The sequence below is a fragment of the Choloepus didactylus genome, chromosome 14, assembly GCF_015220235.1.
Source record: "Choloepus didactylus isolate mChoDid1 chromosome 14, mChoDid1.pri, whole genome shotgun sequence".
Classification (NCBI taxonomy): domain Eukaryota; kingdom Metazoa; phylum Chordata; class Mammalia; order Pilosa; family Megalonychidae; genus Choloepus; species Choloepus didactylus.
In genome coordinates, this window is record NC_051320.1 from 20702318 (window position 1) to 20718053 (window position 15736).

The 15736-nt window shown below is 41.6% G+C and overlaps 1 protein-coding gene across 1 annotated transcript; it reads left to right on the forward strand.

Annotated features, from left to right (window-relative positions):
• The first annotated feature begins 499 nt into the window (after positions 1-499).
• On the forward strand, positions 500-10012 carry LOC119508792. Its single transcript, XM_037802587.1, has 4 exons — positions 500-561; positions 4410-4515; positions 4809-5029; positions 6559-10012. Exons 1-4 carry the CDS (start codon positions 500-502, stop codon positions 6938-6940), a joined length of 771 nt encoding a protein of 256 aa, XP_037658515.1. The 3' UTR covers positions 6941-10012.
• Positions 10013-15736: the final 5724 nt, after the last annotated feature.

Consider the following 15736-nt stretch of genomic DNA (forward strand, 5'->3'; position numbering starts at 1 on the left):
CTGGGGGAGGGAGTCAGGGAGGGAGACCAAACCCCCCGCTTTACAGCGTTGAAAGCTTCTGAATTTCAAGCAGAAAGTAGAAGGAGCCCCACACAGCAATGCGCGTCTTTCCTTGGGCTGCGAGTGCAAAGCGGAGACAATGAAAATCTCCATCCCCCTCCCCCACCCCCTCTAGGCTACAAGATTTTTGTTTTCGTTCCTTCTCAACGGTGGAGGATGTGCAAAATCAAACATATAGAGATGTGTAGATATTTTTTTAATGGGGGGGGGCCAAGACACGGATTACCCAAACGCGCACGGGCTGTAAGTACCATCTTTTCCTGCGTTAGCGCGGCTCTGTGTCGCCCGGGTTCGCTTTGTGAGTCGGGTGGCTGGTTGTGTTTTGGTATTTTTATTCACAGGGGCTTCCTCGAAGCTTGCGCTTTTCGCATGTGAGCGGCGAAGTGTTCCGCCCATTGTGGCGTGCAGAACTGGGGACTGGGGTGGCGGGACGCGGCGAATGGAGGGGTTCCCGCGTCGCGAGCATCCTTCAGCTCCGCCCGACCAGCTCGGGGCTGCAAGGTTGGTTCCTGGCACTGGATGGAAATCAGGTCACGGAGATATCTCAACTCCAGGGTACTAGACGCGCTCAGGAGTCGGAATAAAATTGGAAGGGAGGATCTGAGTAGGAAGGAGACCTGAGCCCCCTCGGGCCTAGAATGGAGCCCCCGGCAGCCGCGCGCGTGGTCCCCTGGTTTGTCCGACTTAGCCTTGCCGGGGTTAGCAGGCTCTCTAGCATCGCGCCTTCGGTGGGTCTTTTATCTGCATCTCAAATAACGGGCCTTCTTGTGACGACTGCTAAATGAAGGTGGAAGAGAGAGTATGTGTCTCAGCGCGCCCAGGCGGGAGAAATTGCGATTCTGAGAAGGTCTTTCCTGGCCTCTTGAAAATGTACAAGAATTCCGCGGGCCCACGCTTTCTTTGTGTGCCAGGCAGCGCCAAGCGCTTTGTGCATCACAAGGAGAAAATGGCGAGTCCTATTGTGTTTAGGCCATTTTCTTCCGGTACAAGGGTTTTCCCAAGTTCTAAATGCTTCTTTGGAAAGTAGTCTTCTAGCGCCCAGGAAAGTGTGACTTACAGAGGCTCGGCCCCCCTGGCCTGGCGTGGGTACCGACCTCAGTTTTGGCAAGAGTCTCTTTTCTTCTCATTAGGTTACTTGTATCTAAATATAAATACGACCAGTTTGTCCAGGTCATTAGCCCCCAAAGATCCGCATGGGTTCTTAGGGTTTCAGAAAATCAGCATCTGTTTATATCTGTCCATAAATATATATATATATATATAGACATATTTTTCCTGATAATCTGAAGAGAAAAAAGCAAACACCTCAAAAACGAAAACAATTAAGTGTCTACAGGGAGGAGGAAGGTTTTTTGTTTTTGTTTTTGTTTTTGTTTTCCTTTTCACCTTCTTAAGAAAATACCAGGGAAGGTTAAATGTTATTCTGTTAGGTCCATCTTTTCTTTTTTAAACCAAAGGTGAAGCATTATTTTAGACACAAGAAATTATTAAATAACCTTAGCCACTACAGCATATGCCTCCTTTGCTTCATTAAATAAGAATTATAAGGTGCTAGAGAAAAGATTCAGATTAATGCTCTTAGTGCTTCTATGTGGGTGACTACATTATATATATATATATATATATATATATATATATATATATATATACACACATATACACACACATATACACACACACATTTATAGTGCACATGTATATTTGGAGAGGGCGAGAGAGTTTAATTTTTTTCTTAATTTGTCATTTTTGTAAAAATGTCTGTGCACTTGTTAAGCCATATGTAAAAGTGGACAAGAGTGTCTATACAAGGGTGTCTATGTTAATTTTTTAAGAAAAGTTGCAGGTTGAAAAATGTTATTTCCTATTTACTACAATTCTTTGGACCTTTTGATTGGGGTGGTGATTTTGTCAGCTGAAAAATAAAGAAATGCAAACTTTCCCCATGCAGTTCCAGTACTCTCAATTTGGTGACATATGGGGGAAAAAATGAAAACAACTGAGATGAGGAGAGAGTACTTAAAGCTTATAGATTTTTCCCCTTTAATTTCATCTTAAAATATTAGGGAATCCAATTTGTACAGAAGCATAGCGACTTACATTTTTTCAAAATGCACCCCTAGCATCTCCCTTCATGTAGATCAAGACCATGGACAGCGAACTAATATTATATCTATGAACAAAGAGGTATCTGGTAAAATTTTATGGGGAAAAAATGGAGGTTTACATTCAAAACAAGTTGGGGAGGCAAAAACAATCTTTATATTAATTTAGAGAAAGGAGGTTCTTTTCAAATGTGGCATTTCAAGATTATTCTACCAAGTTTCAGAGAAACAATGATTTACATGTTCAATTTTTACCCTGTCTCAAATAGTGTTTTAATCCAATTAAAATAATAGGAAGTCTACCTTTTGTTAGTGGTAAATAAAAAATTTAAATACATCCATTTAAGGTGTGGGCTGTTCCTTATAAGGCTTGGAAGCAGAGCAGGCAAAGAGAAATTTTCCTATTTCAGGCTGGCATTAGCTGAATGACACCAGAGCAAATTAAATTGATTTTTATCAATGGCTGAATTTCTAAATGCAAAGAACTGAAAAAATTAAATGCCACTTTGACAGACAGGGATAATATGAATGGAGATATAATCCAGCTATGCCTTTTACTCCTGTTCATTTGTTGTAGTCAGTGCAATGTTGTGAGCAAACATTTAATTTTTTTCCAAGAAATTGCTGATTCTTTCATATATGCTGATTTGATTAGGGGCATAGGTAGGTCCAGTGTGGCTCTGTGCTGGAGAGCAATTGATTTCGTTTTGAACATTGTTTGAATTTCCTTTATTCCTTTACAGAATTGAACTACATTTAAAACCATTTCATTTGTAGATTACATAACACGTTCAAAATTGCTTTTAAATTCCCAGTTTCGTGTTTTTCATTTGGTTAATTTCATAACTTGACTTCAGTGTAACTTTTAAAGGCCTGAAAGTCATATAAATCAAAGACAGACAGGTTAGAGAAATTAAAAGTTTAAATTTATATTTAAACTTAAAACGACATCAATTCAAAGAGAGGTCGGCAATTATAAAGAAATAGTTCTTGATCTCTATCCATCAAATTTCGCATAGAATAAAACTGCAGTTACCTGAATGTGCAGGTTCTAAACTAGGTGCTAGACGTGTTTGAGACACACTCACTTTTTTATTGTTATTTTAAACAATGCCTGCAAAGTACTTGCAGGCATTTTATGACACCCTTATCAGCACCACGGTGAGGTCCCTGGTTCACGAGTGGGGCCCTCTGGTCGGGACGCAGAGTTCCACCGGGAGAAGGTCATTGTTTAGGAAGGCACATTTGTCGGGATGGCATTCGTGATAAGATTAAGCATAAACCTAAACCTTGGCCTGGAAAAAGGATGGCAGAGGGCAAGAAGAGCTGCAGATAAGCCCTGCACCTGGTACTTGGGCACATAATTAAGAGGCTGCCCCTTGTCTGGAACGTGAGTTCTGCCCGGCCTAGGGTGCTTATTTTGATGTTTCTTGGCCAACCAAGTGTGAGCGAATAAGAGTCCTAGAGCTTAGATGCCGGGATCTGGATGAGCTCTGGATGAGCGGTCGAGAGAGTTGTCAACTCGTGTCCCCATTTTTAGGGAGAGGCAAGCAAGAAGGGTGACTTTAGCTTTCCTTGAGTGAGCCTCGGAATTGAAGTGAGAGCTGGAGAGGCTGGGGCACAGCGGTTTAAGTGTTGTCTTTGGACCACTGTTGGTGCCAGTGTAGTGCGGGCAAGGGCAGGACTCGCCCTTTGCTGTAGCCAGGCGCAGCTCGTGGGGGATGCGAGCCTTCTGCGGTTCTTTGGTTTCAAGGACACAGCGAGCGGCTCAGGACTTTGGGAGCCAACATCTGTCTGACTGGTGACGTCAGCAGCCCGTGTAATCCTCTTGTGCTGAAGGCAGATGCCTTATTTGTTTGGCTGGAGCGAGCCATTAATCCCTAATTCTGGATCAGCAAGCGAGGGGGAAAGACCGGACCGCTCCGACCCACCCCCGACCCACCCCCACCTCCCACCCTAAAGCACCTTATACCACGGAAGCCTCTCATCCTCCTCTTTCCTCCACGAATGCGCTGAGCAGCAATTGAAAACGCTTTGCTCCTTTGCAGGTTTGAACAGGGATGGGAGGTCTTTCTCCTTCGGATTTCTAGGGCTATATGTATATGTAGTTCTTTCTCTCATCGATTGTTTCGATTTTCTTGCTGTCACTCGCCGATCTTGCAGTTTGCAGGATCCTAAACCACCAAGAGGTGGGGACTGGAGAATGCGAGTTGAGCGTGTGTTCCGAGGGAGGGGGTGACGCTGGAGAAAGGGGGTGCAGGGTACAGGAACGGCTGGAGCTGCACGGGAGGACTATCTGTGGAAACGATATGACGATTCCAGCTCCCGAAATCGCTTCTCTGTTGGCGGTGATGTACGCAGGGCACGGCCCACCCCCCCTCCCCTCAAGGCTTCCGCAGCCCGGACCTGAGAGCTCCGCTACCGCCTCGCCCCCGGGCTGCGGGTCCCCGGCTCTGCGCGCTGCTGGTCCCTCCCGCATCCAGCTGAAGCCTGGGGATGGAGGTCGCGGCCCACCGGATAGGGTCCTCTCCTCGCGTCACCTTGTCTCCCTCTTTGGTCCCTCCCGCCTCCTGTCTTTCGTCCCCAGCCTCCCCCTCCTCCCTCCCGCCTCCCTCTCTAATTCTGAGCTTTGATTTTGTTTTTCAGGGGCGCTTTCTGGGGTCTCTGCGCAATATCGGCTCTCTGCGCTCTCCGGCCACAGCTCGACTCTGCGCCGCCCCGGGGATGCAGTGGGGGAGGATCCGCGCTTCTTCGGACGCCGGAGCCGGAGCGGGGCTTTCCCTCCGGCCAGACAGCGCCGTAGGGGACGCCGCGAAAAGAGCCGCAGCGCCCGCCTCCTCCGGCCCGCTGAGTGGAGAGCTCCGCCGGTAGAGGTCAACTCCCCTCACCCTTTCCTCTCCTGTTCGCCCTCCCTCCGCCCGGCCCCGGCTCTTCCAGCCCCCTGACTCTTGCCGCAGTCTGAGGAGTGCGCGTCCGCCGGGCTATCCTGAGCCATAACTCCCAGACTGGCCCAGACCCGAGATCCGCGCTCACCGGCACTGGGGAAGCTTTAGCCAGCAGCCGCGGCCTTGTCTCTTTCGCAGCAAAACCATAGCCAGACCAGATGGGCCACCCAGCTCTCCCGGGACTAGGCAGGTGCGGTTGAGTTAATTTTTCCGCATTACAAAGAAAGATGACCCAGCCCGCCCTTCGACTCTCAGCTCTTTCCAAAATCTCCCAACCAAAACCGAGGTAACGTTATCAGAGGACACAGACAGTAGGCATATCTGCGTGTTTAACTTACAAACACACACGCAGGACTGTTTTCTTTTACCATCCTTTTATATACGCTAGATCTCATCCCCGACCGCAGCAAGAGATTGGCAAAGCCTTCTGCAGCAGGTCGTGCAGTGGCGCGGTCTTTAGAAACCTGCCATTCCTTACAAGAGCATTAGGAGAGGTGCAGGGCGAATCAACTCGGTTAATTACCTTCAGTAAAATAACACGATTGCGAAATTAGATCTGTACCAGAGAGGTAATTAACTCCGATCCACGCCGTCATTTGAAAACTAGATTTATAGGCATATGTATGTGTTTAGGTGTGCTGTAAATGTCATGCAGATACATGCATACGCAGACGCAGACATATGCATCGTCTACACTTCCACCGAACAGACTAATTAACAGCGGCTCTGGCAGATGTGGCAGGAGGAGAGCTCCGACAGGAGCCCGGTTTATGAGTTACACTCTGGGGGAGTAGGGGAGTCTTGGGGATATCAACTCGCGGGAGGAGGAAGGGCAGGCAAGGAAGTGCTGTGGTCGCAGTAAGTCAGTTTCTCTCCGGATCAAGATAAAGACTCTGCCCTCCGTGTTCACAGCGGACCTTGATTTAATGTCATACAATTAAGGCACGCGGTGAATGCCAAGAGCGGAGCCTGCGGGCTGCACTTGAAGGACACCAGCACGTCTCAGGGTCAGAAAAGGGAAAAGACAGGGAGTTTGGGAGATTGTAGAACGAACCCATCTTTTGTCGCATAAAGACCTCCAAGTTGATTTAGTGTTCTAAAAGCAAAAGGCTCAGACTTTTCAGTAAGAACTGCGGAATCCGCAGGGAAATCCCTGAGGGGGATTCTAGGGGAATTTCAGTGACAGCTGTCAGGAGAGCAGTACTTCTCAGTTGTGGAAAAAAAAGCTAGAAGGCTGAGGCGTTTAGAAGGCAGTGGTTCTTTCAAAAGCAGATAGTGAGGTTCTTGAAATCCTGGGCCAAGTTGGGGAAAGAAAGCAGAAGAAAGAGAGGAGAATAATACATTAAACGGCGGTCTGACCACATTGCCCAAGAGACCTCGAGTGGCTCAATCCCTGCAGGAAGCTCGGAGCAAAAATGCTCCTCGCGTGACTTCTCCCTTTCTCTTCCTAGGCTCGAGTCGGCCTTGCCTGGCTTTAAAACGCCAAGGAAGCTTCCTGGTTTCGGCACAGTCGCAAAGGCCAAATCGGTCAAAGGAGTAGGACAAGGGGAAAGGGCCAGGTCAGAAACTTTACAAGGACTCGGGAAATTAATGTATTTGGAAGCCAGCGAGGTGGTCTGTGCTAAGGTAGTAGTTCCGCACCAGGGTCTTGGAGCCAGAGAAAGAAAAATCCGGGCTAAGAAAGCAATCCTCCATGGATGGCTTTGTTCTGCGTTGGCCTGCACCGGCTGCAACAAAGGAGAGGAGCTAAAAGAGGATGCGCCAAAGTGGCCGCGCCCTCGGCGCCTGGAGCTGTCCGCGGTGCTGACCACGGCCCTCTCATTCTCTCTCTAATTAAACCAGAAAAGCAATAGGACCACCCACCCCCACCTAAAAGAATAATGGAATATTAGGTAATTTGAGAAATATAAACTAAAAGGAGGGAAAGGCAGCATACAGCGAAACCTAACATTTTTGCCGAAATAATCCACTCTTTAGCTGTTGCCTCACTTGGCTGATACTTTTCGGTCCTCACGTAGGAAGGAAGGCACGTAGTTACTGTATGTATATTGGGAAATTATTTCACTTTATTTGGGCAGAAAACAGGATCTAAGCATTGGGAAGGCATTGCAAGGAGAATGGGAAGAATGAAGGATCTACATGTTTCTTCCCACAATCATCTTCCTTAAAACATGGAGACATAAGGTGCTCAGCTCCGGACCTTAACAGTGCTGGTGTGGTCACCAAAGGGCCCGAGACGGACTCAAATGTGGGCCACGAGACTTACAGGAAGGGGGTGGGACGGGGCCCACTAGGTGAGAAAGGGCAGGAGCCCACCCAGCCTGCCCTCTCCCCCCGGGCTCACAGCATGGTAGCCTCTTAACGCGGATCAGAGAGCTGCGCTGTGCGGAAGGCTCAGGGGCGCGGGAGCCTGCTCCGCGCATCCCCGCCGGCGGGAGGCACTGCAGGGCCAGGCCGTCTGAAACCCGCACTGCGGAAAAACTACCGCCGCAGCATCCTCCTCAAGGTTTCGGCAACCGGAAAAAGACTGATTGGTTTACTAAATCCCAGGCAAATAAAGATTTGCTTTGGGAGTCGAGGATAGGTCAGTACTGATATAGCCATAGAATCTTTGAATCTCGCAACATTGTTTCATCAACCTAACTTAGATACTGAAAGCGTTGGAATAATAAATAATAAAATTTAAAATGCCCTAACTAAATCATGAATCAAAGTGACAAAGGAGAGAAAGAAATGGGAAGTCAACCAAATTCTTACTAGCCAGAGCTCTCAAGCAAAAATTGCTACGCTGTTTGCCTGCGTATGACTATAAATCCATAAACACAAACGCTGTTAGAATTAAGAACAGATAAAATAACCCACATTGGGCAATAGTTGCAAAACCATCGATTTTGATCCAGATGCAGAAATGGATCATACACTGACAATGATCTGAAAGAGAATTTTCATCAAATTCGTTCTTTTACACCTGCATGTTGGAGATATATCAAATGACCCAGGAAATAAATCGACAAGGCGCAATATCCTCGACTGGAGGAGACCTCGCCCTCTCTCCCAGGGTGGATTTTATTTGACCTCGGACTTTAGAATTCTGGGAGTTAGGTCTTCCACATCTGGTTATTAATTATGTTTACTTTTAATTTTAAACAATTTAGAAGGGGCTTAGGTAAAGCACATTGGAAAGAAAGGGCTATTCCATAACAAAAGAAAGGGTTGAGCAATATTGCTCTTGCACCGATTAAAGAAGTCATGGAAACTGAAATGGGTTAAAAGCATTACACTTTATCATGGAGGCCTTGATTTCATTCCAGTTTTCATCTCCTGCGGCCACACACCCTCACTCATTTCACAAAGCATCAAGGGCCCATAGCTGCAAAACAGTCCTGCTTGAGTTGGTTATAATTCATATTATGTAACAGAGACACACCTAATCCCCTTCACCCTAATCCTATCTGTTTAGGACAGTCTGAACTCATCCTTCAGAAAGCTTAATCAGTTTAAAAATTACTTTCTAAATAGAAATGGAACGTGTGATATGAAAGAGAGAAGGTAAAATAAGGGAACACACAAGTTAGTATTGTGGTTACCCTGATTAAATCGAGTGGTGATCCATTGGTAATGTTTCTAGATCTTTTAAGACTATTTGTTTTCTATTTCTTTGGAACATAATCATCTGGTTTAATGCCCCCCAGGCCAATTTTCCTGCTATGAAATTTTACACTCAGCAGTTGGAGAATTCCAGTGCGGGGTGCCGTGGGGGCCCTTTGACAATCACAACTTTCATTTAGTGGTCTGGAGTTAAAAGTTTCTCGGAATAATTTAGGAACAGCTTGACCCATTGAGCTACTCAACGACAGCCCTCCTGGGAAACAGTGTGCTCTTTTCCTGGGAAGAAGATGCTAGCTCACAGCCCCAGGGGTTACTCGGCGTCAGCAATGCCAGAGCGCCCTCTTCTGTCCCAAGGAGGCAGGACACCAGTTATAAAAGCCAGATGGCCGAGTCACAATAAGCTGAGGAAAACGCTAAACTCTTAGAATCATTTAATCCGAGCAATTTAAAAGCTCACATCACATTGTACTTTTTAAATGGCCACAGGATATGTTTTGCTACTCCTTGGATGATTTACTTCTATTCTGAAGGATAGTGAAAAATCAATGCCTTGAAGTTTTCAGTCTGTCAAGTTATTTCTGTAGTCAAGTTACATTTCTACACCCCTACTCTCTCGATTTTCATATGGAAATACAAAATAACAAATCAGAGAGAAAAACCTTTGTGTTGAACTGGTGAGTAGAGAATATTTTTCCTAATTTCTAACATCTAATAAAGGAGAAATTTCTTAATTAAAATAAACAGGAGGCACAGTTATGGAATTCTTTTGTTTTGTTTTGATTAACTCAGATTTTTCTCAGACTTTAAGTGCTGGGAATAATAAAGTGAGTTATGTCTGCAGAAGAAGTTGAAAAATTTGCTTCACACTAACACATACCCTATTTTCATTCTTGAAACCTTTCTAATGAATGTGTACCCATACTCAGCTGACAAAGACTTCTTTAGAAAAGAATGCACTCTCAGTAGAAGTGACCAGTTATGTTAGCAGCAGGGACCAAATCATAAGAAGTGTTATTTGCATTACAAATTAATTTTTCAGCATGGAACTATCCTCAAATGAAATGGAGGAGATTTTTTTTTAAGTTAAACACTATTATTTTTATGTTTTACAGGGTTTATGTTGATTAAAATAAATGCAGAGCTCTATTAATGCAGGACTGTAAATCTCAAAATTACAGCCGATATCTAAGTACACATACACATCTTTGACATGAAAATGTAGAGTGTACATTAGTGCTGATATAATAAAATGCTTCTATTAATTAAATGGTTCTCAAATAAATCTTAAAAAACAAAGTTCTGCTTATTTTACTGTGTCAGAATGAAATAGCTGTCTAATATCACTTACTTTTAACCTAGCATTTAAGTGAAAAACCTTACAAGATTATTAAGCTAAAATTTAAAAACTGTATGATTTGACAATCTGCTATAATAGAAAACATGAGTCTTGATTATATATTAAAATAAGTTAAATATTAGACCAAATATGTGAAACTCCATAGAACAAAAGGTACATTTTTCTTCTGAAAGCTACTTCTCAAAAGAATGCATTTACAGATTTATGCCATAAATGAAATAAAGAAAATTGTTAGAGCTAGTTATGTTTACATTCTAAGCATTCTTTTGCAAAGTTTAAAATATTATTTTCCTTTTTGCTTAATTTAAATTTGGTTCTAAATAAATTTGTATTTTACCCAGGAAAGAATAAACACAGTGACATAATTTTTCTACATTCATAATAATAGTTACTACAATAAGTTTAAAAACAACTTTTAAGTATAATTAAACAAAAGATATTATGCACATCCACATATTTTTTCTATTTTAAAAACCATTTGCTTTCCTCTTGGGAACAAACCAAAAACAAAAAAAAAAATGAAGAGAACCAACTGAAAAAGCCTCTGAGATGTCCAAGAGATGCCCCAAGAGAAAAGCATGCACTAATATTTGCCATTCAGGTTTGTGTGTGAAATTTAACCTCTATTTTATAATTGTACAAGGGTAACATAGTAACTGAAACACTCCTCCTAATTTCTTCTAGCTATAGGGAACCTACGGAAACATTCAATTCTATAGGTGTAATATTCACCTAGGAAATACATTTTTGGAAGCACAAATACAACAAAGCAACTAGTAATTGATGCTTTAAAAAAAAAAAAACAAAGAAGAGAAGAATTAACCACAACATTTATTGTGCCCTTATGCGCACTATTAGATGAAATTAATCTAGAATTTAATACTTGTGGACCACATAAAAAGCTCTGATTGCCAACTTCAGATTAGAAAGAGCAGGCTTTAGCACACTCAGTATCTTTTTATCCAGGATTCAGACTCAGCTGTCATTTCAATTTCCGTCAAGTGCTGTGAAGCAACTAGCACAATATGGAAGTATAGCTGAATATGAATGGAGAATGTAATGCCTTAAGACGGAATGAAATTGGGATGCCAGGAAATTGGAACTAATTATCTTTAAGATGAAAGGTTGAGAGTTGCAGAATGCAGAGAAAATATTTACATTGAAGAACAAAGAGCCAGGTAAGTACAACAGCCCAGATGTTGGAAGCAGAAGATATTAACATGGCAAAAATAAGGTGAAATGGGACAAAATTCTGCCTTTTAGATACATGTAGAAAGAACAAAGACAAGAATTTATTTCAATTTTGTTTTTAATATTTCAGATATTTATGCAGAAAAACCTTAAGGAATTATTAGGTGTGTCCCCAAGAGCTTCCTTTCTTCTTTGGGATGTTTTGCAATTTTGAATTTGTTGAGTTAAAGAAAAACAGGAAAAAATTTGGAAATCAAATGAGCAAAATATTTACTTTGTTATTCAACTCTTATCCTGTGGACTGAGTACAGAATTGGTTTTTTTCTTTCCTAATTGTTGATCAAATATTTTTTAATCATAAAAAGAGATGATTTAAAATATAATTATATACATGGTATAAAGAGTAGAATTAATCCAGCATGTGTTGGGAAAAATACTTTCCTTTTGTCAATTTCTTTAAATACCAGTGATATGTGATAAAGAAACTTGGTTTAGCAATTGTTTCTTACCAATTTCAATGTCCCAATTAGTAGTCACAGACAGGATACTTAATTTGAACCCAATCACAATACTTCTTGGGAATTCCCAATGTTCCATGTTAGTGTAAGGAGTGAGAGGACCAGGTTGAAGTGCTAAACACTAAGAACCACAGGCAAGGTCAACTCAAGGCTTATGAAACCACGAAGTGGAGAAGAAAGGTGTTCTCTTGCCCAGAGCTGTGTAGGGTCAACTCTGCAGGTCAGAGGAACTTCTTCTTTCCCTGACTCCACTCTCGCAGTTCCCAGAACCAGGCTGCAGTAGTCCCCCATTTCAATCGTCCTGACAATCTGAGACAATCAGAGTTTCGCTGCAAGAACTCTGAGAATAAATTCTTTGATACATGATTTTTACAACCTGGGTATACTTAAAAGAAAGGCATTCTGATTCTGGGATAGAGTTATGATTACCTACTCTCAATTCAGGAAGCATATGTATTTATAAATGTCCACTAAGCAGAAGGCAGTTATGCTAGTTGTATGGGAAAGGAGGGTTGTGGTGTGCTTGTATACATACATATGTACGGAAAGAAAAGCTAATAATAAGGAATACCAGGAATACCAATATGAGAGATCACAGTTAACACTTAAAACATGGTTGTGAAAAAAATAAAACCAGCATTAGCTGTGACCTGGACCCATCTCTCCTGCAATTATCTTTTTACTATCAGATAATTGACTTGCTGAAACCCCATGGTACAGGAAGCTTATTAATTAAAAAAATCATAAAAACTGGCTGGCTCTTTCAGACTATTTCTTCACACTCCTGCTGTTGTTATTGCAATAACTTTCTGCAGTAATTAATATTTTCTAAATTCATGCATGTATTTTCAGTGAGTGAAATTTTTCTACATTATCTTCTCCATTCTCCTTTTCCACTTCTTTTTATAAAGAAATGACAGAAACCAGTCAAGTATGTTCAATAACACTGAACCTGCCAATCAGTCATAGATGTAAGACTCAAACTTATACCATAGAATCATATATTCAAACAGCTGTGATTATTATTTCAACCTCTCTTTCTTGTCAAGTTAAAAACCTAGACTCTCCAAGATTTCCAAAGATAAAAACAGACTCACTCACTCATTCATTCATCCATCATTCATTCATTTATTCACTATCTGAGTTCCTACTAGGTGCCAGGCCCTGTTCTCTGTTATGAGTACTCAGTGATGAATGAAAAAGACAGGATTTCTATTTTAACATGTCTTACAGTTTTACCTGGTAACCTTTTCAGTAATAATTTATTATTTCCAGAAATGAACTTACTTTCTATAAAGTCCTTTTACCTTTAGGCACACCCATGACAACAACTGGAGATATTTTCATGATAAGAGCACATTTGTATTTGGCCTCACTAGGCTAAATAAGACCAATCATTCACATTTTCCTTGTAGATCACACTTTCCTGCTCCTCTGGTAACAATGAATGCTTATTTTTATTTCAAATTTGGAAATCAATTGAGCAAAACATTAATATATTTTAGTTAACATATCAAGTATTAATTATATTATTGGATAGCCATGTATTATAATAATATATTGTTACAATATGTTATTAATTATTGATATATTAATACAAGCTGCCCTAATGTTGATTTGTCTCAATTGTCGTTCACTTGTCATGCTTGCCATTTGTTTTTATTGATTATAAATATTTTCTTTCAGTTCATCACAGATTTTGACGTTCCATGTATTTTTTGCCATACATATGTCCATTCAAAATCTTTAAATTGGTCCTTGTCCCTTATTTATACAAGTTTCTGATAAGCTGTCACTTTTCTCCTGTTTTTTCCCCCTTTCTTGTTTGTTTCCTTTCTTTTTTATGAAATATTTGTTCAATTACATAGATTCTTTTCAATGTACACCCTATTTTTCTATAGGACTTGTAAATGTAACTAAGTTAGATCAACCAAATCATTAGATTGGTTTTTACTGGATGTATTAACAGTGTATATCAAGTCTAATTTAGTTATTCAAGTAGTTGTAGTAACTAGACCAACTTCCTCATGACCTCACTATTTGAAATGCCTAAAATAAACGTGAGATCAACTAATCACTCAAAAGTCTATCACAAAGCACTCCCACAGATACAACTTCCAAGCTGTTCTTTAATCCATGCAATCAGTAGTAAAGTTTTTAAATTTATGGCCCCAGGATTAAAGGTCATGAACATCTTCCTAGTTAATCACGCAAAATTGTTGCCACCACCTTTACAAAGTCCGTGAAAATGACCAGATTTCTCTGTCAGATTTCCCAAGGCAATGACAGATATTATGCTTAGTCAAAGTGGCCAAACATTGTTTTTCGCACAGGTTCTGATTATTCAACTCATCCAAAGCTCTGAGGGTAGGGAATTTTATAGCTTTGGAAAGTAGTTGGCATAATACAGTGTACCTGGTAAATATTGACTGTGATGATGTAGGAATATGGAGACTTAGACTTTCAGCAGAACTCTGACTTTAAATGGTTGAGCAGTTTTGGATAACTCCCTTTCTTTCACTGGATTTTACTTCTGTGTGAACTTGACCAATGGCTCTCAATAATAGGCAATAATAATTACCTAGGGAAGTAATTTGAAATTTTAGGGTTTTGGGCCCCATCCTCAGAGATGCCAATTCTCCAAGTCTGGAATACATTTAAACAAGCACCACAGTGGATTCTGATGTAATTAGTCTCTATTTTGAGAAACTATGTACCAGATCTCCAAATTTCTTCCTAGCACTAAACTTTGTAGCTGTAAACTAAAGGAAATTAATAATTCTAAGATAGTGAATCTGAATACTGCTGACACAGAACCAGATATAATGGATATTTCTGGGAAGTCTTAGTTATGACATAGAATGGATTAGAGTGTATTTCTCCAAGAAACAAATGCCAACATGGGCAAGAAATTTTATTCGGGGAACTGTCTATGTGAGAGTAAACGGGAAGGGAGCCAGGTCAGCTGGGGAGAACTACGAGACTGCAATGCAGGTCTGATCTCCAGTGAAAGAGAGAGTGCAGAAAAGGTGAGTGCAAACATCTTAGACTGGCATGAAGCCTAAAGAAGGTTTGTCAAGGTCACAAGACAGTCCTTAAGCTGAAGTTTACTGTCAGAGGCATCCCATGTTTTCCACAGAGATGCTTGCTCTAGTATCTGTACCATAGTCAGTCACAGGTTGGGAGACCCATGGGAAACATGGTCTCAGCACAAACATAAGGATGGATTTCAGAACACGGGAGCTGGGGCCCTTGGTTAATTACAATTCCTGTAGTTGGAAGGTGCATTCTCACAGTCTCATGGCTGCCACCAAGGAAAACATTATTAAAATCACAAGTCAGTTGCTTGGAAATTTAACCACAATTTATCACCAATCCCATGAAAAGAAAAAAAGAAACCACTAAAAGGAGCATAGAACAATTACCTTCCTCCCGAAATGTATTAGTTAGGATGAGCTAGGCTATGCCATGAAACAAACAACTCCTGAAACTCACTGGTTGAAAACAACAAAAGTTGGTATCTAGCTCATATTACATGCCCAGGATAGGGTGGAGGGAGTCCTATGTTCACACCGGTACCTCAGAAAGTCCAGGTGATTGAGATTCCACCGTTTAGATGCCCTCCTTTCAAACACACGGTCTTCCCCAACAATATGTTAGGGAAAGAGGAGGCTAGAAATTCAACTATAAGCAAATATTTTGATCCAGAAGTTATAAATATCACTTCCATTGCCTAGAACTGGTCACATGACCACACAGAGACTTGGAATCATCCACATATCTGGAAACTGAAGATACACAGCAAATAGTAATGTTTATTGAAACAAGGCTCTTTACAAACTCTATCACTTTGCATGCAGTAGCTGACCACATCATCCCCACGGGTGCTGAAATTCAGGAATCTGAATTGTGGCAGAAATAGAACCTGTGTTCTGAAATCGTTTGTGTTCTTTG

Excerpts from the sequence above, each read along its gene's own strand:
- LOC119508792 (XM_037802587.1), top strand. The coding sequence starts at position 500 with ATGGAGGGGTTCCCGCGTCGCGAGCATCCTTCAGCTCCGCCCGACCAG. Across the intron at positions 4,516-4,808 it reads GCTTCTCTGTTGGCGGTGAT|GGGCGCTTTCTGGGGTCTCT; the intron begins GTACGCAGGGCA and ends TTTGTTTTTCAG. Across the intron at positions 5,030-6,558 it reads CTGAGTGGAGAGCTCCGCCG|GCTCGAGTCGGCCTTGCCTG; the intron begins GTAGAGGTCAAC and ends TTCTCTTCCTAG.